The 27,857-nt window shown below is 44.2% G+C and overlaps 1 protein-coding gene across 2 annotated transcripts in view; it reads left to right on the plus strand.

The window, feature by feature from the left end:
• The window catches only part of CAMKK1 (calcium/calmodulin dependent protein kinase kinase 1), a 249,204-nt gene that overhangs the window by 167,556 nt on the left and 53,791 nt on the right, over positions 1-27,857 (plus strand). For both annotated transcript variants that reach the window (XM_083174142.1, XM_083174143.1), the window contains exons 10-12: positions 20,524-20,723; positions 23,797-23,850; positions 27,152-27,225. In XM_083174142.1, coding sequence (XP_083030268.1) covers positions 20,524-20,723; positions 23,797-23,850; positions 27,152-27,225 — 328 coding nt within the window. The remainder of the gene's footprint in view (positions 1-20,523; positions 20,724-23,796; positions 23,851-27,151; positions 27,226-27,857) is intronic.

Here is a 27,857-nt window from a genome sequence, read left to right on the forward strand (position 1 = left end):
GATGTTAGAAGGGGGAGTCAGCCACATTAGCAATATCAACTGCTTTCAATTAACTGATTCAATCTTGATGGGGAAGAGAGGTGCCCCCTTGGGAGCAGGAGCCCGGCGGCAGATGACTCCATTGCCTCCCAGAGTTCTGCCTCTGGTAGCAAGAGTTTTACAGGTTTGCCCTTTGAGAATGTAAAATTGTGCATTTCTGCATATTATGGGCCTAATTTGTTTGCATACATTATGGCTTACATTTCTCTATTCACTCTATGCACATCCTCTAACCATGGTGAATACAGTACATTCGCCATCCACTTGTGAGTGTACTGTCCCTGTTATCACAATGAGCTGGCACTTGTGGGCCCCACACACAGGCGACATTCAGGCATTTTCTGAACGATTTTACTAAACCACTCAGAAAATGCCTGAAAACGCATGTAAATCGCTGTGTGTGTAGACCCCGCCGTTCTGAATCTGCCCGGTCAGATAATTAAGAGCAGTTACTCAGAAGCTCCTCTGAGTGGGCGATGCAGCACCCCCGACCCCTCCTCCACCTGCAGCACTTCCGACTCCTCAACCCATGGCACCCCTCTGCTAGTGGAGCCTGGTGTTGGTCCCCAAAATACAGGGGACCCCTATTCATTTTGTCCCCTGTAGATGGAAACCAGGGCTGACTTAATAGGCTGGTGCTGGCCCCCAAAATAGAGGGGACCCCCCACTCACTTTGTCCTCCATATTTTGTGAACCAGGACCGCTCTAAGAGCCCAGGGATGGTCATGCTCATGGGGGGACCCCACGCCATTTTTTAATATTGTTTATTTTTTTCTATTCTAGACAAAGAAGATGATCCTTCCCCAGGCTTTATTCCAACCCATTATTTAAATTTGAAGACTTTTTTTGGTACTCTTTACTTAGTGCGGCGCCCGTCGCGGGCATCGCGGGTACATTAATGTATGGCCGCGACGCGACCGACGCGATGCCCGCGATTTCCCATTGAAACCAATGTTAAACAGGGAAATCGTGTCGGTCGCGTCGCGGCCGCACATAAATGCACCCGCGATGCCCGCGACGCGATGCTCACGATTTCCCATAGGGAACAATGTTAAAAGTCGCGATGGACCCGATTTTAGTGTTAAATGGCTCAATCAACCCGATTTGGCCATAGGAATCAATGTTAAATGGGCCACAGAGCCCATTAACCCTTAAATGTCCCCCCAAATTTTTAACGCCACCCCACGATCCACGCCAACCCGAAGCGTGGCGAGCGCAGCGAGCCCGCGAGGGGCGGCGGTACGCGTCCTCCGAACTTTTTCATGCCCTACTATCCACGTCGGCGTGGTGTGAGAATATAATAGTGTGGCGAGCGCAGCGAGCCACCGAGCCCGAAGCGTGGCGAGCGCAGCGAGCCCCGCGAGGGGACGCGGATACCTTCACAGGTAGACGCGTCCCCTCGCGGGCTTCACAGGTGTCCGTGGCGACCCGGACACCTGTGAAGCCCGCGAGGGGACGCGTCTACCTGTGAAGGTATCCGCGTCCCCTCGCGGGGCTCGCTGCGCTCGCCACGCTTCGGGCTCGGTGGCTCGCTGCGCTCGCCACACTATTATATTCTCACACCACGCCGACGTGGATAGTAGGGCATGAAAAGGTCGGAGGACGCGTACCGCCGCCCCTCGCGGGCTCGCTGCGCTCGCCACGCTTCGGGTTGGCGTGGATCGTGGGGTGGCGTTAAAAATTTGGGGGGACATTTAACGGTTCATTGGCCCTATTTGGGCTGTGTGGCCCATTTTACATTGATTTATATGCCAAAATCGGGTCCATTGAGGCATTTAAGTGTCAAATCGCGGTCAATCAGGCTTTTTAACATTGTTTCCTATGGGAAAATCGCGGTGATCGCGGGCATCGCGATCATCCAATTTTACCCGCGATGCCCGCGATTACCGCGATCACCGCGATTTTTACCCGCGATGACCACGATTTTGATCGGCGGCGCCGTTCTAAGTAAAGAGTACCCTTTTTTTTATTCCCCTGAAGTCGCTTAAACAGTTTCTGTGAGAAATTTGAAATCTCTCATGCTGAATTTCCCATTGTGAATTTCTGGCACAAATCTCTGTGTGTGGGCTTATTATCTGAGATATTCAGTCTAAGGGAAATCTCTCATGCTGAATCCCCCATTATTTGCACCATTTTAGTCCCATGATACAGATCAGAGATTTGCTGTAATATGGCCTCATTCCGCCTACTTCACTAGGAAGTGAGCGCGATGTAGGAGAGACTCCTAATTTTCTGTAGGTGCGTGTGGTTACTTGTGGTCTCTCAACTTTCAGGAACATGTAAATGTGAGTTACATACACCCAACTGCAAGTTGCATACCTCCCAACTGTCACGATTTTGGAGGGACAGTCCCGATTTTCGGGTCCTGTCCCGCTGTCCCACCCGCGGCAGGCATTGTCCCGCTGCGGGGGGGTGACAGTTGGGAGACCCCCAATCTAGTAGAATAGACGCTGTGCGCATGCGCACAGCGTCTATTCTCGTATGAAAATGCATACGCCCCGCCCCCTTTTCGGGCGCTCGCGCGGCTTTGCCGCGCGAGTGTCCCTATTTCGTACAGCCAGAAGTTGGGAGGTATGAAGTTGCTCTAAGCTGCGTATGCATCAGAGCATCAGCATTGATAAAACAAAAACCACAGTATCCATTCACAAAGCACAAATGCATTCCACTGTAAATCGGCCTCTCTGCTGTTTTATCCTGGATTCTTATTGACCTTATAGTTCATGTTTAATAAATAGTAATGTATGATTTTCTAATTTGGTTAACATGACATGATAGGGATTTTAGTGCTTCCAGGTCTGCCAAATAGTATTGCTCGTGGTGATCTTCATTGCGAAGACTCAGCAGAAAAAAGTTCCTGGAAATGATTTTGCATTGTGTGCATCCTTGTTCTATGTTGTGTATGCCTGGATGGGTTTAATAAACATGTTCTGTACATGGAAATTTCTGTAACATAGGCAAAATTGCAAATATTGGCAAGAAACACTAGAGGTGGGAATCACTTATTGTACCTCAATAACCCAGCAGTGCATTAATGCTGAATAATTGATTAAACTACATACTGACAGCATCTGTTATGCAGTAACAATGATTGGGAATATGAAGATATCTTTGCATGCTTCCCTTTATATAACCAGAGGGTCATTTCATTGGGATACGGTCACTAGGTCTACGAGCATTAGGTCGACAAGCAGGAAGGTCGACATGACTGAAGGTTGCATGGGTTAGGTCGACACAAGCATTAGGACGACATTTTTTTTTTTTCCAGATGTTCATGTCAACTTGTGGGGGTGGGGAATGTGGAAAAACGCCATGTTGACCTTTTGACTGTCGACCTTCCCCATGTCGACTTAATTCTTGTGTCGACCTTCAGTCATTGGCGACGCACTTTTGTTAGAAATGCATTTTGATCTGTAATCTTTTCCCACAGGTTATTAGATAAAAAAACCCGATTACAGGGTTCTGCCTGCAACACCTTAGATTTACAAGGTGTATTTGTGGTACCCCAGTCCTGAGGTACCCCTGTTTGTGTGCTTAAACTGGGACTGCAGCCAAATGCTTCTTATGGAGCCCCTATGGACTGGGGCTTCAGGGGTTAATTGCCCTTCCTGGTGGTCTTGTAACAGGAGCAGTCAAAAGAGAGAGCATCTGTAGAGCACTAGGACCCAGGGGAGTTGACAGAATCCCTGAAAGAGAGGGAAACAGAGCTGTGCTGCTATTGGGCAGAGGTCTGAGAGGTGAAAGTTGAGTTGAGAGAGAGAGAGTGAGGAGAGCAGCAGCATGACATGGCTGCAGCAGAGTGAGAAGCAGTGTGGCAAGTGAGGACAGGACCACATGTGGAGAGGACACAGCTTGGCATGCTGTGGAAGACAGAGGCAGCAGCTGCAGACAGTGTGTGCCTGTGGGAGAAGGAGCCACAAGTGAGAGAAGTGACTGGCAGGAGCCAGCAACTGCAGCAGTTAGTACAGGTACCCCAATAACACACAGCCCTTGCCAGCCCATCAACCCCTTCGGAATGTGCCCTGAGAGACTGCCCCAGTATCCACCTGAAGGCACCCCACAGTACCCCTGAAGCCCAGGCAGTGCATATCAGGCAGCACTGGCCCCTTCTTGTCCCTAGATGTGAAGCAGACACAGAAAGCTCAGCCCAGGCCACACAGTGCAAACTTCCCAAGTTTAATTCCTCACATTGGGCCTTGAAAGGGACACTTAATCACCTCCCACTACAAAGGCCTGTGAGCACAGAAGGCTGCAGGAAGAGGACACCTTACTGCTAGCAGCACAGACAGAGAGAGACAGAGACTGTTCATGGAGGTTTTGTATAGTCACAGCACCCTCCATTGGAAGACTATGCTGTGCTTTGCAAATAACCACTACAAGTTCCTATTCTTCTAATATACCTGTTTGGATTACAAATACCGTGCACCATTTTGCTTCAATTCACGGTTTCATCTGGAAGACATTAACTGACACATGGCTGAGGTAGCGTCACCTTGCGGACAATTCCGATATTACCGCCTTTTAGAGACAGTGTTACTTGCCTTTATATATTGAATTGTAATGTCTATATTTGAATGTTTACCATTATATGTGCTTTGTGCCAGTGTGTGTGATAGTAGGATTTATGTGCCTTTGCAGTTATTGTTATTGAATCCACAATAATAACCGTGCATTGTGTTGATGATTATTGCATGTAATTGACCTTAACAATATTTGGTTTGCAGAGATGACTAGTGGTTTCCTGCATAATAAATATTGTTGTCACCGTCACTTTGGGTGTGATCTCTATGTGTGGGGTGTGCTGCTTGGGGTGTCCATCCTTTCTGCCACAGGCTCCCATAAGGAGAAGTCACTGATCCAACTCATCATCTTGAAGGTACAGGTACTTGTCTACACTTCAGAGTTGACAGCGGTGAAGAATACGGTGTCGAGACCCAAGGAACAAGGTACAGAAAGGGTTACTGGCATACTGTCCCCCCCGTTTGTCACATCTAAATCTTGGCGTCAACGAACCGGATCGAAAGCATGTTGGAACCCAGCACTCCGCCACCATCCCCTCCAAGACGTCTCCCGACACCACCAGAAGACACAGAAATGCCAAGGGCAATGGCGGCGCCAATCACGATGCCCTACTTCTTCGGAGCCGCGTGGCTACTTACGTACTCCGGAGACATGCGGACCCAGGGTACAAGCACCTTTAAGGCATTTAAAGACCAAATGAACTCAACATTCAAAATATATCAATTGAATGAGGAACAGAAGAAAGAAATACTACTGGCGCAATTAAAAGGCCCCGCCCTGAGGGAAGTGAAAGCATGGGCAGAAAGCAACAAGACAACAGCGAACAAGATACTTTGGAAATTGGCACAAATATTCGACTCTAAGACAATACCCTTATTAAAAAGCAGATTATATGCTAGAAAACAGAGACACAGAGAATCACTGCGCGAGTTCGCGCTGGGCTTGCAGGAAGCCATGAAAGCTGTACAGGCCATGGACCCTCGAGAGCTGCAACAAGCAGATGAGATGTTGATAAACCTCTTTGTGGAAGGAGCACAAGAGGAAACCACCCGCGTCCAACTCCGTATGTGGAAACGGCAAGAAAAAGATTGCACATTTGCCGAATTCAAAGAATCAGCACTAGAAATATTGGGCCAGAACCAAAACACTGATTTTGAAGAAGATGCAATGGCTGAAGAAGATGATACAGAGGGCCACCATGAAGCTAAACAATATGGAGCAGTTGCGAAAAAAGGAACGGTTCTTCAAGAAACACAAACTCCTGCAGGACAAGACACTTTGAGCGCTATCAACAGCAAGTTGGCGGAACTAGCCCTAGACATTGCCCGAATGGGGCAACGATTAGAACAAAATGAAGCCAGATATAGAGAGTGGCGTCCACAACGAGAGAGAGGAGATCGACCCCGGTGGGCCATGCCTGAGAAATCTGAACGACACCCCAACATTCAACTCAATACTCAAAGTGGGCCTGCATGCAGTCAGACCTCAAGAAGACCCATAAGAGGAGGTACGCCCGAAGTCCTTCAAAACACCATGAGAATGTCTGGTGTAATAAATGCGGCAGACAAATCACGAACCAGCCCAAGTAGGATCTCAGGTCGTGTCCTGTGGTTCAGTGTACCGCGTGGGTATGGATTCATCAAACACGCAGATACCAGACGAAGTGTATATGTACACTACACCGCCATTCAGAATACCAATCCCGAAAAGAGTTTCCGGAGTCTGAGAAGAGGCGAAGTTGTGGAGTTCGAGCTGGCGAATGGAAAGAAAGGCATCAAGGCCGTGAAAGTGACCGGCCTGAATGGAGCCCCAGTGCAAGGTAACAGACATGACACAGAGCAAGGCCAACATTGGCACTGTCCATGTTACAGAGGGCCTCCACCTTACTACCGGCAAGACTACCAGCACTGCAGAAACAAAGAAGAAACCAGGGAGGTGAACAGCAAGATTTATAATACTAATTCTCCTCGACCTGACCAGATGCCCCGACCACCAGAATCTGATGTCCCAATGCAATGCGAACTGCAGGAAGAGAGGGGGAAACCAGTTGTGCAGAGGGGGACAGTACAGCAAAGCCTGCCAGAAATAGCTAGGCCTCAGGTTTCCAGTGAACCAAAGCGAGATTACATCCCAAGAATTGAAGATACAGGTTACTGGGCAGCAAACCTCAGGCAGACAGATGCCAGTACAACTGACCAGGAAAGGTGCTCTGAAGTTGTAGCCCACATGGCCGTGACTGAGAAAGTGGAGCCATTAGAACCCAACCACCCAGAGCTAGCCATACCACTGCCTGAACCTAAGGCCACTATGGAAAACCCAAAGACAGTTGAGAAGGCCGAGAACCATTCCAATGAAGAGAAGCCTGGTATAGATCAGGAATATACAACGATTACGGGAGAAGAGTTTGAATTTCGGATACGACAGGCTATTCTGAGGTCCATAAGACATGACAAAGAGGTGAAACGTGTTCATTGAAGATCGCATGCCGGGATCTAAAGTGAAAGTCCATGTGAATCCCCAGAGAACCTTTGCCGCGGAGGGATGGGAGTCCTGTGGCGGACGGATGGATGCTCCTGTGAGCACACTCTAGCTACTGTATTTATGTGACAGTAAAAAAGAAATAGGTAGAAATGCATATACTTGTTCATGCTTAATTTTATTGCCGTTAAGTGTTTGAAGTCTGTTGAATCTATGTGATATTCCAAATACTTTTTCTTAGGACATGGAGTCGTTTTAGTATGCATGGGGACATGCATAATTCCAGCAGGGGCATTTGTGGTACCCCAGTCCTGAGGTACCCCTGTTTGTGTGCTTAAACTGGGACTGCAGCCAAATGCTTCTTATGGAGCCCCTATGGACTGGGGCTTCAGGGGTTAATTGCCCTTCCTGGTGGTCTTGTAACAGGAGCAGTCAAAAGAGAGAGCATCTGTAGAGCACTAGGACCCAGGGGAGTTGACAGAATCCCTGAAAGAGAGGGAAACAGAGCTGTGCTGCTATTGGGCAGAGGTCTGAGAGGTGAAAGTTGAGTTGAGAGAGAGAGAGTGAGGAGAGCAGCAGCATGACATGGCTGCAGCAGAGTGAGAAGCAGTGTGGCAAGTGAGGACAGGACCACATGTGGAGAGGACACAGCTTGGCATGCTGTGGAAGACAGAGGCAGCAGCTGCAGACAGTGTGTGCCTGTGGGAGAAGGAGCCACAAGTGAGAGAAGTGACTGGCAGGAGCCAGCAACTGCAGCAGTTAGTACAGGTACCCCAATAACACACAGCCCTTGCCAGCCCATCAACCCCTTCGGAATGTGCCCTGAGAGACTGCCCCAGTATCCACCTGAAGGCACCCCACAGTACCCCTGAAGCCCAGGCAGTGCATATCAGGCAGCACTGGCCCCTTCTTGTCCCTAGATGTGAAGCAGACACAGAAAGCTCAGCCCAGGCCACACAGTGCAAACTTCCCAAGTTTAATTCCTCACATTGGGCCTTGAAAGGGACACTTAATCACCTCCCACTACAAAGGCCTGTGAGCACAGAAGGCTGCAGGAAGAGGACACCTTACTGCTAGCAGCACAGACAGAGAGAGACAGAGACTGTTCATGGAGGTTTTGTATAGTCACAGCACCCTCCATTGGAAGACTATGCTGTGCTTTGCAAATAACCACTACAAGTTCCTATTCTTCTAATATACCTGTTTGGATTACAAATACCGTGCACCATTTTGCTTCAATTCACGGTTTCATCTGGAAGACATTAACTGACACATGGCTGAGGTAGCGTCACCTTGCGGACAATTCCGATATTACCGCCTTTTAGAGACAGTGTTACTTGCCTTTATATATTGAATTGTAATGTCTATATTTGAATGTTTACCATTATATGTGCTTTGTGCCAGTGTGTGTGATAGTAGGATTTATGTGCCTTTGCAGTTATTGTTATTGAATCCACAATAATAACCGTGCATTGTGTTGATGATTATTGCATGTAATTGACCTTAACAATATTTGGTTTGCAGAGATGACTAGTGGTTTCCTGCATAATAAATATTGTTGTCACCGTCACTTTGGGTGTGATCTCTATGTGTGGGGTGTGCTGCTTGGGGTGTCCATCCTTTCTGCCACAGGCTCCCATAAGGAGAAGTCACTGATCCAACTCATCATCTTGAAGGTACAGGTACTTGTCTACACTTCAGAGTTGACAGCGGTGAAGAATACGGTGTCGAGACCCAAGGAACAAGGTACAGAAAGGGTTACTGGCATACTGTCCCCCCCGTTTGTCACATATTGCCTTATTGCGATATATAATCCTGGTAGCAGATTGATTTCTAAGTCTACCCAGGTGGCAGTTTCTGACATGTACTCTTTGATCGAGTGACTTCAGCTCGGGCATTCACTAAGTTACCTCTAGAATATGTTATACTGTGGCACTGACTCATAGCCACGGTACCAACATTAATAGCAGTTTTGAGTCATTGCCAAGTCGAGTGCCGACACTGCATAGTCGACTGCTGATATATCCCTAGGGGGTTATTGTGAAAACTTATTCACCCAGACAGCAGATTCGACATGCAGTCTGGATCACTATACCTCTGAACAAACACAGCGCTGCAGATGTATTATTGATACTGTTACTATACTATGTGTCCTGTACAAAATTAAACGGTATAACCATTACTCTGAGGACTCTGCAGGCGCAGCCACGGTGCTGAAACCTACAGTTTGTTGCGAGTCCCAACCAACATTGTGTTAGCTCTATTCAAATCTGTAAAGCAGATACATAACTGCGAATTATTTGTAAATTATTATGTGTATCTGAGGGACAGTGCGTCCACTTGCCCATATTTGAACATTTAATATACATGTGACCGCGCCAACACTTCAAACTGTGTTCTGTCTCTGGCGTTTTATAAAGTGGAATTATAACCACTCATTTCAGCACTTTTCTGAACTGTTCTACACATTCTTGAACATCACGCTGTTACTGTGGAATTAAAACCACTCCCAGATATAATTGAATGTGGAATTATAACCACCTATAAATACAACGGAACCTGGTATAACGGGGTCACCCCACATGGGATTATTATAAACATCTATGACCATGTCCGATGTCAGCTTTTTCCCTCAAGGGTAATCACGACCGATTTATTTATTAACATTGCAGACTGTGTATTAGCGCAACAATCGCCCCTTGTGTGTGGAATTATAACCACTCCTTGATATAGCGATACCCGCACATTAATAACGCTGGAGTGAACTTTTGAACCAGGGCCCTTCTAATGTGGAATTATAACCACCCATTGACACAGCGATATCCATACACTGCTAATGTTGGAGTGACCCTATGAACCAAGGGTCGTGTTGACACTGTTATTTTGGTGACACACATATACAAATTTTGGACGCGGCACAGACATACTGTACGGGCACAGTTTTGTGAATAACAGGTGGCTGCTTCAAAATATATTTGCAGCTCACCATATTCACACATTTAGAGCACTCTGCATTTGACTTGTAAATTTGATGACTCTAGCTCCCTCAAACCCTAGATTGTCATTTCTTGCCACAATTTGACACTGGTCGCGTGAGACCCCTATGTCAGGATAGTAATAGGCAATTTAGCATCCACCCTGACGAATAGGATACGCAGAACATACAGTGCCTAGGCATTTTGACTCATTATTCAGGTAGCTAGATATGAGCATCTCTCTCCCTGAGGGGTCACAAAATTATAAACCTGTGAGGACATATCCCTATAAGAATTGAAACAGAACATTTTACAGTGCGTCGCCACCCAGCCACCTTATTTTAAACACACTTATTCTATCTTTTTGTCTATCACTTCTATTTAGTGTTTTCTGTGTTTTATATTTCGCAAATTTTTAAATGATGAATTAAAAGTTAAATATTATTGTATCATTTTTGTAATAGGTGCACCACACCAGGGACAATCTCTTTTCTCTTGTTTCTTCTGAAACACTGTGTCCATGTATATATTGTTGTCCAGTGGTAGCACACCTCCGAAGTCTACATTATAGACACAGCACTTTACCAATTACGTACGGGGGTCCTAATAGTGTCCCTTCAATATTAGAGGACAGTCCTGTGCGAGTGACAAACAACCCTGTCTCTCTTCAGTCATTTCAGCCTAGTGGTGTCGACCTAATGCGTGTCGACCTAGTTGCAGTCTATCCAATGATCCATACCTGTTTCATTGAGTATGTCTTAGATTCCAGTGTGGATATGTAAAACTCAGTTTATATGTGTAACACATCTGGTTTATCATCATTATTACTGGAAATTAATACATAAATGGATTCTGTGTGTATCCCATATTCCGCCAATTAAATTGTGCGTATGTGATATATCTCCAGTGTGCATCGAAATTCTCAACGACTGAGACCCTCACCAACTACTTAATGCTCAGTCCGTTTATTGTCACATCTCTGGTACAAATTAACCAGGTTTGATTTCTAAGTCTACCCAGGTGGCAGTTTCTGACATGTACTCTTTGATCGAGTGACTTCAGCTCGGGCATTCACTAAGTTACCTCTAGAATATGTTATACTGTGGCACTGACTCATAGCCACGGTACCAACATTAATAGCAGTTCGTGCATCCAAAAAACATATCCAAAATTTGTCCGTACCTTACACAAGACACTGCAAAATCTCTAATCCATGCACTTATTATATCACGCTTTGACTATTGCAATAGCCTCCTTACCGGTCTTTCTAAGAAAAAGACTCTCGCCACTACAATTGATTTTTAATGCAGCTGCGAGGCTGATCTTCCTGGCTAGTCGCTCATCGTCTGCTGATCCGCTCTGTCAGTCCCTCCATTGGTTGCCCGCATTCAATATAAAATACTTCTACCTACATACAAAGCCATTACTCTGACTACATCGACTTATATCTCTTTGCTTATCTCAAAATATATCCCCACCCGACCGCTCCGCTCCGCACAAGATCTGCGTCTCTCATCCACACTCATTACTTGCTCCCACTTACACTTGCAGGATTTTTGTCGGGCAGCACCCACCCTATCCACGCCCTTCCACACACACTAAGACTCTCCTCTAGCCTCCAAACTTTCAAGCGTTCCCTGAAAACTCACCTCTTCAGGCAAGCTTATCATATTCAGGATCCTCACACAACCTCCAGTAGCATTTATATCTAATTGTATCGCATCAGGACTGTCTTGTAATCTGATGAGACTGCCATGCTATGGAATTCTATCCTTATGTATCCCTCCTGTTATCCCAATAGATTGTAAGCTTGCGAGCAGGGCCCTCCTACCTCCATGTCGATTTGTATCTACCCAGTTTGTTTAATCACTGTTGTTTCCAATTGTAAATCGCAAAGGAATGTGCTGCGTTATAAGAAACTGTAAATGAATAAATAAATAATAAGATTTACTTTGAGACCTTTTTGGGGGGAATGCAGACGTTAGCATGTTTTGGAACACCAACCTGGGGAGTCTGAGCCTTCAGTGTGCTCTGTGCCAGCACTGACTGTCATTAAGCTACCAATCATAGGGGCAGATGTATTAAGCCTGGAGAAGAGATTAAGTGAAAGGAGAAAACGCACCAGCCAATCAACTTCCAACTGTCATTTTCAAACACAGTTCATTGGCTGGTGCTTTATCTCCTTTCACTTTATCTCCAATTTATCTCCTCTCCAAGCTTAATACATCTGTCCCATAGTTTTTAAAGTTTAAATAGTAAACAGTTTGTGCTAAGATTTTCCAAAGTACAGATGTTGTTGGTTTGTTTCAGGTGGCAACGAGCATCATTGTTGGGCACCTTGTTATCTTTTTTTTTGCTAGGGTAAATGTCTAAAAGTTTACAAGGCAAAACAAGACCAAAATAGAATCTAGGGCTGGTACCACTACTTGGTGCAATTCATTTACCCCTCTACTGATCGCTTATCCACAAATCTGGAATGGCTGGACGATTCCTTTTCTCCATCTGGCAGAAAACAAGATGAGGCCAGCCATTTCACCTATGGTCGATTTCTGTTCCAGGGAGGTACCTAGTTATTGTCCTGAGCATGTATCGATGATATATACTTATTTCTGGTACGCTGCACTGCTTCTGTGTTTTTATGGCTGAATTTGATAAATAAATGGTGTTTCACTATTGGAGATTCCATGTTTCCCTTTTGCATGTATTTTTGGATGATAGACCACCACGGGTAAAATTGAAGGAGTCCTAATTGCACCATGTCTGACTATATTTCAAGAGACATATTGGGCAGTATTCCATGACTAAATTCGGCGGTGCAGCGAATCTTGTTTAGAATTCGCTGAACTGTAGCCGTGTTCCAGAGGGCTGGAGCCTTATCTGCCAGCCCTCCCTGTACCAGTATTCAATGCCGCAGGGGCTCTCTGCCCCTATCGGCGAATCTTAGCCCCTGCGGCGGGCGCTGCAGGGAGCTGGGGATGGCGGCAGTCAGGGAGATGAAAGTTTCCCTGCCTGCCCCAGAATGTATGTGGGGGGGGGGGAGGAGGGCTCCCCGGGACCCAGGCAGCACAAGCTGCCCCCCGGGAGAGCCAGCAGCGGACCGGGTAGGGAGCCCTCTGCTGGCTGTTATGTGTAAAAAAAAAAATATATAGCATATAATAATAATAGATAATAAAATTCCTGATTATTTTACACCAAATTGTTTTAAAAAAAAAACAACTTTATTTTAAAAGTTCACTTTCCACTTCACCATAAAAAGATGGCGATTGCTACAGTGACACACGGCGAAAATCACTTAGAAAGCAATTCGCCATCTTCTCATTGAATACACTCACAGCGAATCACATTGAAAAACCCATTGAAAAACCACAGCGAATTGCGGAGACTATCAGACGGCGAATTGTCAGTCATTCATTGTTCGCAGATGGTGAAAAGTGCACATTGAATAGGGTGATTCACTTTCGGACACAAAAAAATCACCTTCCAAAGCGAAAATAGCACAAATTCGCCATGAAACATTGAATACTGCGCATTGTATTAAGAAATGTGGGCTGCTTTACAAATGACATAAGGAGGATGTTGAAGGTGATTGTAAACAAAGTCCCTGGAATAGGAATTCGATTTCCAATGTATGGTATGGTTGGTAATTGCTGTACCTGATTATTTATTTATTTATTTATTTATTAACAGTTTCTTATAAAGCACACCATATTCCGTTTTGCTTTACAAAAGGAGACAGTGATACAACAAACAGGGTATTTACAGGTAGTCAAAAGGTAGGAGGGCCCTGCTCGCAAGCTTACAATCTATAGAGAAATAAAGATTTGTAACCATAACCCAAGTATAGGTTGCGCGTAAGCTTTCTTTTATGTAAGGAATTGTTTGAAACCAATTTTGAGAACTTGAGTACGCAATGGGGCTATCTTGGTTCTACTCATCCACTATAATGTTAGTACCTGTGTTCTAGTTTATGGGTCACAAAGAATAGTGCCAATTGTTTAATAATGGTCAAGTAAAATCCTCAGGCATTGTCTACAGCTTAGTTTGGTTGACATTCTTGAGTCTTCTTATAGACTATAATTTTTTTGATATATAATGGACGAAGAACATTACTTACTCTGCTTTAAGTTACTTTTAGAACATTTAAGTTCTACTGAATGCTCCTGGTCTTCCCTTTTCTCAATCTGTGTTATCGAAAATGTATGTTGTACAATACTTTGTATAGGCCTTTCTCTTACACATTGCGGGTTAGAGAGAGGCCCTTTTCACTAGGGTTCTGTGTCAACCACCATTTCTGAATGTTGCTTGTATAGAACTCACTAGTTATCATGACTAGTCGCTAGTTTGTTTAATTACCAGTACAATAAGCAGTAATTTGTTGGTTAGATTTGTAGGTTTGCGAGAGGACATTTAATAGGGACAACAGGAACAGAACATTTTTACATTGGAATAATCTTGTTGGCTCATCTGTAGAATCGGTATAACACTTCTTAGCTGCCTGCAATACGGTCCATTTAACTTAAGTATACAATACTCCTTATTCCCCTGTTCCTACTGAGTTTGTTGTCCAGTAATTTGAACATAATGAACAGATTATCATATTTCTTCACATTGAATTAACTCAGCACAGTTTGCCAAAATTGGAAAACAAGCTGCAAAACTGCCAGCAGACCATTGTATACTGAATGGGCTATTTGGGGAAGCTTACAAATTCTGGCAGCATCAGCTGGATTGTCATATTCCTGTCACAGATGTGTCACTGTTTTGGAGCCAGAGATGATGTGCTAAAAGCATTTTGCAGTGTAGTAGCTTTTTTTTTTCTTTTGCTGAAATGATCAGTTGCCATAGAAATTGATTCACAGCTGTAATTGCTGAAAGCATTATGGGGTTAATGTACAGTCCTGTGTGATTAAACTATTACAATATCTAACATGAGTCACTGGAAACCTGCAGCCAGGCTGACTGACAGCTGTATTCCAGTTCATGTTCTGCCATTATGATTTGTGAGAACGCTCCTGCCCTACTCATGTGGTGATATATTAATCGAGTTACAGGGTAATGTGACATACATGATGGCACTGCACTACCATTGTCACTGTACAGGGGCCAGATGTACTAAGTGTGAAAAGTGACAAAATGAAGAGTGATAAAGTGCCGTCCAATTGGCTCCTAACTGTCATGGCACACGCTAGATTGGAAAATAACAGTTAGGAGCTGATTGGTGGTTTATCACTCTGTTTTTTTTATCACATTTCAAGGCTTCGTACATCTCACCCAAAGTGAGCTAACAGCAGAGCAGCCATGCAGTATGTATAAATCATGTGAGTCCAGATTTATGGCTGATTTGCCCACATAAAAAAAAAAAAAAGAATGTTGGTAACTTCAAATATTCGGTTCTCAAACATTATTTCCTATCAAGTTAAAAATATAGCACAGGTAAATAAAATTGCACCCCTCCCACCTGTTCCAGATTGGTTTTAACTAGCATGGAGTGCTGCACTCAAGACTGCACATTCAGCTTGGCAATGTGAGGGTAAGTCCTTATATATACATACCCTCCAACTGTACTGAATTTGCCGGTACAGTACCATTTTTTAAAGTCTGTACCGGCAAATATAAATAGTACAGAATGTACTGACTTTTCCCATAGTAATGTTAGGGACTTGTCCAATAGAGGTCATCTGGGCGCAGTGGACAAGCCCGTAATAATGGCCTTCATTATGCTAAGAACCTCTGAAATGCAATATTATGAATATGTTTAGCATTTGTATTTAGAGTGTGCACCTGCACTATCCTCCTCCTGCTTTCTGCACTACATGTCTCAGCAGGTAGCACCCTACATGTGTCCTATGTCCAGGCTGTGCAGTCTAAGGCTCCTCCCACTTTGTGAAGTAAAAGAAGAGGGGAAGATCTATCATAGATAGGAGAAAGCTAAAGTTTCAAGAATGGGTACTTATGTAGTATCTGGGCTGCCAATTTTCTGATTGTATGCCTTACCTTAAGGCATACAATCAGATGCGATTCGACGCAATTTTCGGCAAAATCGAGTCGCATCCGATATCGCATGCGATGCGATTTGATGCGATTTTGCATAGGATTCAATGTTAACAAGGTCCTGTTCATTTCCCCACTATCCAAGTGGGAATAGAGTTGATTTTATAAAGCGTGGTGAGACACCGAGCCCGAAGCGTGGCAAGCGCAGCGGGAAACATTTTACGTAATCCGCGGCCCCTAGCGGGGCACGCTGCGCTCGCCACGCTTCGGGGCTCGGTGGCTCGCTGCGCTCGCCACGCTTTATAAAATCAACTCTATGCCCACTTGGATAGTAAGGAAATGAACAGGACTATGTCAACATTGAATCCTATGGAAAATCGCATCAGATCGGATTCGATGCGATTTTTCCGACCCGATTTTAAAATCGGGCGCCCAGATACTACATAAGTACCTAAGAATGTGCTATCTTAATCGGCTCCTGTTCAAAAACAGAGCATTTTCTTTGTGAATCTAGGTGGTCAACATTTTCAGGCATACAGTATGTGACCACAATATTTATTTAGGGTCTCCCAGGTATGGAATTTTCATATCTTTCTACCCAGTGCTTTCTGTACATATGTAAGAATAGTATTTCTATATATTAATACCACTTTCACATTGCAAACCCGGGTCCAACCCAGAATTTACAACCCGGCTCCGACCTGGGTTGGACCCTTTTAATTGCACTTTTGACCCGGGTTATTGCCAGGTTGGCACCTTTTCAGTCAGCCATTAAAACACCATGTATGTAATTTTAAATGGGTGTGGTATAGGGGTCCGACAGTCGGGATCCCGACAGTCATTATCCCGACGTTGAGATCCCGACTGGCCGGACCCAGACAGCAAGGCGAGCGCAACAAAGCCCCTTGCCGGCTCACCACGCTGTAGCCACCTATTCTATTCTCCCTCTATGGGGGTCGTGGACCCGCACGAGGGAAAAAAGCCGTCGGGTGAATGCCTGTCGTGATCCTGACTGTCGGGACCCCGTCCGGCACCCATTTTAAATGGTCTATTTTTTGGCTCAGAAAGATAAGTAAGAAGGGGACAAAAGTAGAAGGTAGGGCCAGCTCACAGCATTGCAGCAATCATGGCCGACAGAGCACAATGCTGACCCCTGACTTTACTTTTATTTTTGTTGTGATCATGGATTTTCAAGTAGTTTTTCTTTAGAGCTTTCAGGCTCCAGTTCCTCCAGGAGATTGATCTGCTGTCTGCTACAATATAGTTTTCTCTGTCACCATTACTATTCCTTAACAAAGGTCCCAGTTCCGGACCAAAGCATTGGATGGACTAAAATTACAGGTTACAGTTCCTGCTTTTGTTTAAGACATTATCTGCTTTTTCAAACTAAAAGAATTATAATTTCTTTGGTGAGTGCTTTTGTCCTTTTTAGTGGGACTCTTGGAAGTGTATGTATGAACTGTTCTATTGGTCCTTAAAGGCACCCCATTCGTTATCTACAAAATAATACGGTGTGAGTGCAGGATTGTGTGTGTATGTATTTGTATATATAATAAAATATATTTACTAATACCCCTTTCACACATACTGCAAAATCCTGGGATTGTTCTCGTGCACCTGCACAATCCCGGGACTACTGTATGTCTGAATGGCTCTACCTGGCATTTTAGTTGTCTAAAATCGCAGGTCCTGCGCATCTGCAATGGCCCCAGGATTTAAAAAAACCCAGGATTGAACCGGGTCTAAAATCCCGGGTAGTATATCTAAAAGTGGTATTAACTACCTGCTGCTGAGTTCTGTGAAAGCTCCAGTAATTGGTCAACATTTCTGTAAACAACAGAATCTTTGACTCTTCCTGTCAGCTGCCTGGTAATCTCTGCCTCACCCCTTATTCTCAGCAATTCCTTCACCTCTTCAAGACTCCATTTTGCCATGGCTGTGTGTGCAGGAAGTAATCAAAATCCTCTCTGTACTCTCCTCTGCACTCTGCTGTCCAGGCATAGGCTGCTGATGTCATAAGACCCACAATGAGCAGCCAATAAGCAGTTTACAATGAACCACGGGTTCAATCATTAAAAAGCCATTTAACCCGGATCCAACCCGTGTATAACGCTGCTTATATCCTGTGTTGAAATGCAGGGTTGCTCAACCCGGGATATTTAATACCACTTTTTCACTAGCAACCTGGGTCACACCCGGTAATTTGTACCCGGATCGAGACTGGGTTGGACCTGGGTAAAAGACACATTTCCACTGCAGTGCTAGTCAGTAAATTGCTGGATCGGCCGCGTTTACACTTAACCCAGGTAAGGCCAGTAGATTAAATAAGAAAAGGCCCTTTTGAAAGGGCTTTACCAAGGGGGAGGTCACAAAACAGGGCCACCATTACATCAAAAGGGCCACCATTAATCAAAACATTTTCTGATTAAAGAATAGACCAGAAATATTTATTTAAAAAAGTTTTGCTTTTATTTTAATCCCAAATACCCCTTAATGAAACCTTTTCGCTATTGTGAAAACTGTTGTTTGCAGGACACCGGAGCCATTGGTGTATCTAGACATGTAAAAAGTGCACATAAACATGTACAAAATGCACATAAAAATACCCCAGAAGCTCCAATCATCTCTGTTTTTCAGCATTTCCACTAACCCTGAACCCAGGTACAAACCGGGAGCTACCCTGGTGATTATCTCGGTAGGATTGCCGGGTAATCCAAACCGGGATATTTATAAGGGAGCATTTCCACTAGCAGAAAATCCCGGGTAGATGCGCGTCCCCGCGGAGATTACTGGGTTATTTCTGCTATTGGAAAAGGGGTATAGTCCACCTCAACCCGGCAATAACCAGGGTTATTTTGGCGATGTGAAAGGGGTCAGGATGCTGGATAGATTGATATTAGAATAAAAAAAAATCTAGAAGATTGTAAATAATGTCTGTATGAATATAAATATTATTGTGTTGTTGTTCCTAGCATGTGAGGATATAAATCTATATTGCAGTAAGGGGTATTTGGATTTTGCAGTTCTAAATTCAAACTGATAAAGTGCAGCACTGCTGAGTTTCAGTTGTTGGCAGTATGCTAAGCAACCAGATTTTTTTTTCAATCATTTCTGCAGTGCTGCTGGCAAGTATTGAATTGTGACATATGTGATCCCTAAAAATCTAATTTCAGGTAATTGTCATGTGTGTGCATCATTCTGTAGCAGGTTTTACCAATTGTGCAATGTATAATCCAATACTATCACTGAGCAGTGATGTCTGTGACAGTGGATGTGTGACAGCTGTTTAACAATAATGGATTCTGTCTCCCAGCACAGATGCATGTACTGAGAGATTCTAAACCTCATCTGTCATACTCCATTATACACCAGAGTTTTTACTGTAAAATGATTATAAATATCACCTTTGTATTACTGTAATAATTTAATAATATATCATTTAATAATACATTTATTCAAAACTCACCTAATTTGCAGTGGAAATACAGGGCTGACAGTGGAGACCAGAGGTGAGGCAGCTATGAGCTTAGCCTCCGCTTTGTCATAGAATCTGTTGGGGGAGGGACTCCTCCTGGAAATGCCTGTACTGTATGTGATTTGCAGGTTGCACTTCAAACGGAAGGTCACTGCCAGCCACAGTGTAGCCAGTGCAGTCACGGACTGCAACTGGCTCACCGAGAAGGAGGCTTTTCACATATTGATCGTTGCCATGTTGACCTTTTGCTTGTGTTGACGTATTGTCTAATTGTGTCAACCTATTGACTGTCAACATGCATGTTGATGCAAAGTCTAGATCCTGCATTAGATGAGATCTCAAATGTTGTAATTTAAGAGATCCAATAATTTGCTAGAGTACTACATACACTGCACAGTTCCGATTCAAATCCAAGAAGAGCTAGTTTTTTGTTCCATGCATGTTGCATTTTAGAAAACAATCTCTGCTTCTCTCACATTGTGCTCCTGTTGCTCTTGTGCAATCTATACACACACATTTGCACACACTCTTCATGCTAGAGTTTTTTTCAATAGGGTGCACTGCACCTTGCCATTTTTTTAAAATTTGCAAAATATAATCTGCCCTTATGGCAGCACTCCGCTGGAAAAGCCTGCCCTCTGTTGTGGATCGCGAGGAGTAGACAGCACTTTAGCGACACCCGTGTGTGGTACGCACCTCCCTAGTGATGTCACTTGGTTGAAGCCAATAGTAATGAACACATTTATATTAAAGTTTATTGTGAAATGAATGTTGTAGAACCAGACATTCAGAAAAGCAGTGTTTTACCTCATCCTAGAAATCATTGCAGGCCATCACCCTTATGGGACATTTTTTAGGTTGGTAAGAAAATACTTGGCCGTATATTTTAATGGAATGACATATCCTGGAGCATAAAAAAATGTGACACAATAAGGGGTTTTTCCTGACCTATCCTTAGAAGTGGACCCATATTAGTATATATGGATGATGTACTGTAATTGTTTACACAAGCTTATAGGAAAACAGTCTGTGTATTTTTGTTTTCAGTGCATTACCAGAAGATTATCCATCGGGATATCAAACCATCAAATTTACTTCTGGGAGATGATGGTCATGTGAAAATAGCTGATTTTGGGGTCAGCAATCAGTTTGAAGGAAACGATGCTCTCCTGTCAAGTACCGCTGGGACTCCAGCCTTCATGGCCCCGGAGACACTTACAGATTCGGCACAGGGATTCAGTGGGAAGGTATGTTTGGTGTAATGCTTTCATATATCATGCCAGTGGAAATGCTTCACATATTTGTAAATGTGTGATCACACAATAATTCATTTTCCTGCACACTTTCAAACAAATGACATATATGTGTGAAATGAATATCTACATTTAATTATACATTATCTCCACTGATTATATATGCTCAGATTTATAGTAGTTCTGGCCCCAAATAATTGGATATCAAGGGAAGTGTTGCTGCTTGTGTGAGCTGTCTTGTTGCAGATGTGCATTTGATGGTTTGGGAAACCCATGTGTTCTCGCTTGCTGTGCTGTACCAGCACATACTGTAGCTGTCTCGCAAACTGCAGTGAATTAAATGAGTTGTTTTATACATGGCTGTTATCCCAGCATAAAACACACGGCCGCGTGTATAAAGTGATAAAGTGGAATTTGGTAATGCATCAGCCATTTGAAAAATGACAGTTAGGAGTTGATGGTAACTAGTTAATAACCTTCTACTGTATCACTTCTTTATCACTTTACCAGACTCCATGCCTCTGCCCCACAGTAACAGTCTGTTTTCCTCAATTATCTTAAATATGTCCAGTTAACAAGTGGCTTGTGACACCTCCATTATTAGGGTTTTTCTTTACCCTGCCTGTGGTTTAAATATGTAATTTTGCTATCAACATCGTATTAGTCTATGGGCTGGATTCAAAAACATTTTTTTGCGTCGTCATTTCAGATTGCTACCCCCAGGGGTGCTGAGTTAAAAGCTGAGAAAACTCATCCATTTGGGTTTGCAAACTGACTTTTTGTGATGCACCCATTAGTTTGGTCGGGTTTAGCCACTTCGTGCGCCTAAAGCCGACCTTAATGGGCGTGATAATGTGAAGGAAAAAATCAACCGCATATTGCCCCATGACCTCCTGTCACTTTAGATGGGAGATCGGGCGTGATATGACATTTGAATCGCCCTATGTGTCTGTAAATGCCTATCCGCAGTGACTGATGGCAGGGTAATGCTAAAAAAAACCCAGCATGCTTAGCGTAAATCAGTGGTTTCAGTGCTCTGAAAGACTTCTATGACCAATGGCACCGAAAACTGCTTGTTGGTGTACCATTATTACAACATATGTAAACTAAGACCGCAGTTGTATTTAATGCTAACCAACAGTCATCAGTTACGTGAAGAGATACAAGCCTGCAAATCAATGCTACCTCTAAAAATAATAATCCAGAAAGGAAAGTCCACTTAATGAGGACTCTAAAACTGGGTGCACAGTGTACAACATATTGGCCAATCATGTAATCTGCAGACGATTGCAACAACCATCACCAACGCGTTCCTCAAGGAACTTTAATGGTCCTGGGTGTTGACGTATGAAGTAGTGATAAGTGTGGAGAAGTGTGCCAAGGAAACCAACAGCTGCTACATGTAATTTCATAGAATGTGCTTGATAAATCACAGCACACAGCAATGCTGATCTGTTACCATGGCACACTTCTCCACTTGTATCACTGCTTCATACAGATACCCTCAGTATGTCCATGCAAGGGCACAGGTGACTGACTTACGGTAGTACTTCAATGAGATTGATTTCACAATCTTTGCCCAGCCAGGGATATCATTAAAACCTGGACCATTAATGTGCCTTGAGGACCACCTTAGGCAGTGGTTCTCAACCTTGGTCCTCAGGACCCTCACACAGTTCACGTTTTCTTGGTCACCCAGCATGTGCACAGGTGCACTCCTTACTCACTGACACATTTTAAAAGATCCACAGGTGGAGCTAATTATTTCACTTGTGATTCTGTGTGGAGACCTGGAAAACGTGCACTGTGTGGGGTCCTGAGGACCAAGGTTGAGAACCACTTGACCATTTTTTGAACTGTGTGGTTACATCTTCTCATCTAGGCCCTTATTCAAATCGCTTTGCTCAGATGCGAATTCAGGCAGCGTACTAATATTGTGCATATACGCATTCGCAGAACCATTTCTGCACATGTCTGTATGCAGCGACAGTGACATAGATTTTATTTATCATTTATCATTGTTGTGTCTTCTAGTGGACCTTTAGTCATAATTTATGTTATTAGCACAGTACAACAGCCAGCGGGGGTGTGGTTTTTATATTGTCTAAAGACTGCCTTTAAAATAAAGTGATACTTATTTTAAATATTTATTCTAGATTATTTCAATATAAGCTACAAGTCTGATGGAGTTTTAATAGGGCGTACACATAGTCTATTTTTCTATTAGATTTTGCTTTTATAAGCAAAATCTACTGGAAATCAAACACTTTCGATTTGATCACGATGCGGAGCCCCATGGTATCGAAATTGAATAGAAAAAATAGACTGTGTGGGTAAGACTGTATAGTACAGATCATAGTCTAAACCGAATGTGTACACTGTGCCCTGGGACTTGATCCCAATTCGATCGGGATTGAATAGAAAATACATTGCACCCTGTTTACACCCCTTAACCTTCAACATATTTGAAAATGTTGTTTTTGAGATAGTAGATGAGTAAACAAGTTGAAGTTTAAATAGATACATTCTTGCAATAGTTTAGTGTAATGGCGCGGGAAAGATTTGGCAAAAGATCTGGGCATTCCGGACGGATTGAAATGACCAATCACTCAAATCGTTCCGTGTGTGTGAACGATTTATCGGACGATGCGCGTACCCATCGGTCATTGGTAGAGGCCGCTGATCTTTCCTGCATGCAGCAAGATCAGCGACCGATCGTTGGTGATGTGTACCAATTGTTTCATGTGTATGCACGATGAACGATTTGGTAGGGCTGATTGACTGGCTCCCTCTCCCTCCACCATCGTTAAAGATCAATCATTCATGTGTAATCATTTGCTCAATCGTTCATCATTTGACACCAAATACTTTGTGCAGGAGTTCCGAATAAATTGTTAAAGACATTGAATCGTTGCCCAAATCTATCTGTGTATATGCACCTTTTACACAGAAATGTCCCATCTAGTCTGCCCCTTACATTATATAATACTTTTGTACTGCAAATGCTAAAATGTGAAGAAGAAAGTGTGTTGTACTAACATTTGCCATTGTTTCTTTTCATTACCAGGCACTAGATGTATGGGCAATGGGAGTCACGCTGTATTGTTTCGTATTTGGAAAGGTAAGAAGAATATATATATATATGTGTGTGTGTGTGTGCATTGCGGTGGCGGTCATGAATTGCGGACCCCCCCTCCTGCAATTCATGACCCCCATGCCCCCCTCCCACGATTCGCTCACACACACCACCTTTGCCCCCCCCTCCCTTGATTCACGGCACCCCCCGCGCCCCTCCCACGATTCACTGACCCCCCCCGTGCCCCCTCCCGCGATTTGCGGACTCCCGAAATTTGCAGACCCCCTTCCGGCAATTCCCCCCCCCCCCCAGCGGACCCCCGCGACCCCGCTCCCGCATTTCACATACCCCCATGAGAATGGGGGATCCTGTACCACCACAAGCAGGTGCCGCCCTAGCTGTGTCCCCATGGTCCTCTGCACCAGCACCACAACTTTTATCAATGTCTTGCCCACATAACACTATTATACAGCCTCCTGCTCTCATGCACCCTCACTCCCTCCCAGTGGGAGGAGATGCTCACCCACTGCCGGGAGCGACATCCTCTTCCAGTTCTAGGGGAGCCCATCGACCATCAATGATTTCAAATCATCGATGGTTTATGGCCGATGTTGAATACTTTTGCCATTGATGTGAGAGGACCAGATGGTTTCCCTACATCAATGGCAAAGGAGAACCGATCAAGTTTCAAATTTTTTTAAGGTGCCGGGACACGGAGCATAGCTCTGCCCCAGGCCCCCCCCCCCCCCACACCTGGAAGTCCCGCCACCGAGTTCTGATTGACCCACGGCCTATTCAGTCAGATATAATGGATGACCATCGATAGCTACAACAATCGATGGTTATCCAAGTAGTATGTTACTACTATCGATGGCAGGGTGCAAAATCGTCATCAATGCCAACCATCGATGGCGTCTGCACCAATGCCTATCCCTACTCTGCAACAGCCAAAAACCTTTACTACCCCTCATACCCACACACCTCTATCACTGCCCTGCCTCCTGTTCTCCTGCCCCATAACTTCCGCCAGTGGGGACCCGCTCACCCTGTGTTGCCTACATTCCCCTATCATTCTTTACCACCCAGCCTCCTGCTCTCATGCACCCTAACTCCCACCCAGTAGGAGGAGAAACTGACACATTGGCACCGTCCTGTACTCCTGTGCTGCCATGCTGGACCCTCACCCACTGGCAGAAGCTGCAGAGTGTCCCCCACCCTTCTCTTTAGTCCCCCGTATGCCCACACACCCCTATAACTACCCAGCTTCCTGCTCTCCTGAACCGTAACTTCCACCACTGGGGAGTCGCTGACGCTGTGTTGCCCACATAACCCTATCATACCTCATAGCCCAGCCTCCTGCTCTCATGCACCCTAACTCCCACCCAGTATGAAGAGACACTGACTCAGGGCCACCGTCCTGTACTCCTGTGCTGCCACGCTGGACCCTCACCCACTGGCAGAAGCTGCACAGTGTCCCCCACCCTCCTCTTTAGTCCCCCTTATGCCCACACATCCCTATCACTACCCAGCCTCCTGTTTTACTGTGTCGTGACCTCCGCCAGTGGGGAGCCGCTGACTCAAAAACACCCTACTATACTATTGCGCACACACACACACACACACACACACACACCCCTAAACAACCACTTTTTAATTAAACAAAAGAATACACACCCCCTTCCAAATCATGTGCTCTCTATTTAACACATTTCACCTATAACTCAAGTTGCAATACAGGCCATCTTTCATACAAATCTAACCATATTTCTCACACTACAAACGTTCACAAATTAAGGGGGCGCAGCCCCTTACGCCGGTGTGAAGAGCGCCCGTAGGGCACGATGAATCACCTAGTATATAATATATGACTAAGGGGATAGTCAGTTGGTGCAAGAATTGATGCAGTTTTGTAGGGAAAATTTCTGTGCACCCTCTTCAAGTGCAACAAAAAATGCAACATGGGCAAAAAGCATGTGGATCAGAGAATTGTGGGAGTTTTCAACAGTTTTTAACCATTCATTTAACCACTCATTTAACCCCCCCCGCAAAAAAAAAAATGATGGAAAGGCATGGGCAAAATGATACAAAACGGTCAAACACCCACAATAGGAAAAGTGGGACTAATTAATTACCCTCTTGTATGTGTGAATGGCCAATGTGCTTATCATATACACGAATTAGAAGAGACCTGCTGACAGATACTATACCTGCCATACTATATTATAGCAATTACATGGTTTGTAAGCACTGTCTGCTGGGCTGCAGAGGTATCTCCATTTACATCATGCTACCCTGTAAAGCCATTTACTAAACCAAACATAGCCTTTACGGGAATTGTCAAATACACTGAATGGCTTTGAAGTAAGCCACATGGACGATGTCTGTCAGTTGCATTTGGTCATATGCACAGTTAAACACATGGTAGAGCAGTCATGTTTATTTAATGTTTATATCACACTAATTTGTAACCAGGATGGAGTTGCTCACTCCTTCGTTTGACAAAGAAAACTTTGCTTCATTTACATGTAAATAGTATAATCTGTATTATTGCACATATACTCAAAAATAGATACTTACGTTAGATGGGAGCCCACTATAGTTACTACGCTCATACCCCCACTATCCATGTCCGCGTGGAAGTGATTATATATAGAGCCCAAAGCGTGGCGAGTGGATGTGTAAAACTAAGCAAATAGCTTAGTGGGCGCGCAACTATCATATAAGTACCCAAAATGTATTCAATATAAAATCCTTCAAACCGTAATATTTATTGTGTTCCTTTCTTTTGATTATAAATCCTTCCATTTTCCAAAATACAACTAGCACCTTGTCCCCATAAGCTAAAAAAGTTCTCAACTTCTAGTGTTTCCAATATCTATGAATGAGCTGCCTATGTAGCCATGTATGATAGAATTTATGCCACACTTCACTACTTTTTGTTTCTTCCTCTTTGGGAGATGTGCGGAAAAGAAATGGTGCCTGGCACTGTGGGCGCAAAGCCAGACTTTGCAGCAATTTGCATCATTTTAGCCTCATCCCCTCCCCACAGACTCGCTACTTGGGGTGGAGGGGTTGCACTATTCGGAAAACTGCAAGTCTCCCACAACTTCCAAGAGAGCAAGAGAGTATGGTTTACGCTGCTGGTCTCCGACCCCCGGTATAATAGTACAAATGTATTACCTTTTGCAGAGAAGATGTGGCCCTCTTATGGAACCAATGAGACCTTGTGAGGCTCCTGAAAAATGTTAGCAATCACTGTAGGCTAAAATGCAGAGTCTGCTGTTTTAGGACTAAATGATTTGTTCTACATACTTAATAATAACCATGTTTGTGTTTTATACTTCAGTGCCCTTTCATTGATGAATATATTTTGGTTCTTCATAACATCATAAAGCATAAACCAGTTCAGTTCCCAGAACAGTACGTAAGATTTCTCTCTACAATTGTTATTTTGTATTGTCATGAAGTGCACAAAACCTGACAATCCTCTGTGCTGCAGTTACTGTACCTTGTTCCATTGAAAGCAGCAATTCAGTTAGGGGGCCCATACATCGGCAATAACATAAAAATATATTTAAAAAATAAACCATTTCTGTGAGCACCCCTATATTGTTTAATATCATCATCAAGTGAATATCTATTTTGCCGTATAATGTAACCCCTTTTCTTTTCATACTTATATTATGAACAGTCTGCAAATACACTGATTGTTACCATACACAAGCAGACTACAGCCCCAACTATTCTGTCAATTTCAACAGGTATGGATCATCAGATCACCAGCATGTTGGTCGACATGCATTTAGGTCGACATGCAGGAAGGTTGACATGGGTTAGGTCGACAGGGTCATTAGGTCAACAGGGTCATTAGGGCACGGGGCCTCTACACACTATTTTATTCTCCCACCACGCCCTAGTGGATGATAGAGGAGGAAATATCCCTGTCGACACATGTCGGCTCAAAAAAATGTGGGAAAAAAACCTTGTCGACCTAACCCATGTCGACCTAGACTCCTGTCAATCTTCCTGCGTGTCAACCTAGACTCATGTCG

The sequence above is a fragment of the Crinia signifera genome, chromosome 2 (assembly GCF_055691185.1).
Source record: "Crinia signifera chromosome 2, ASM5569118v1, whole genome shotgun sequence".
NCBI lineage: Eukaryota > Metazoa > Chordata > Amphibia > Anura > Myobatrachidae > Crinia > Crinia signifera.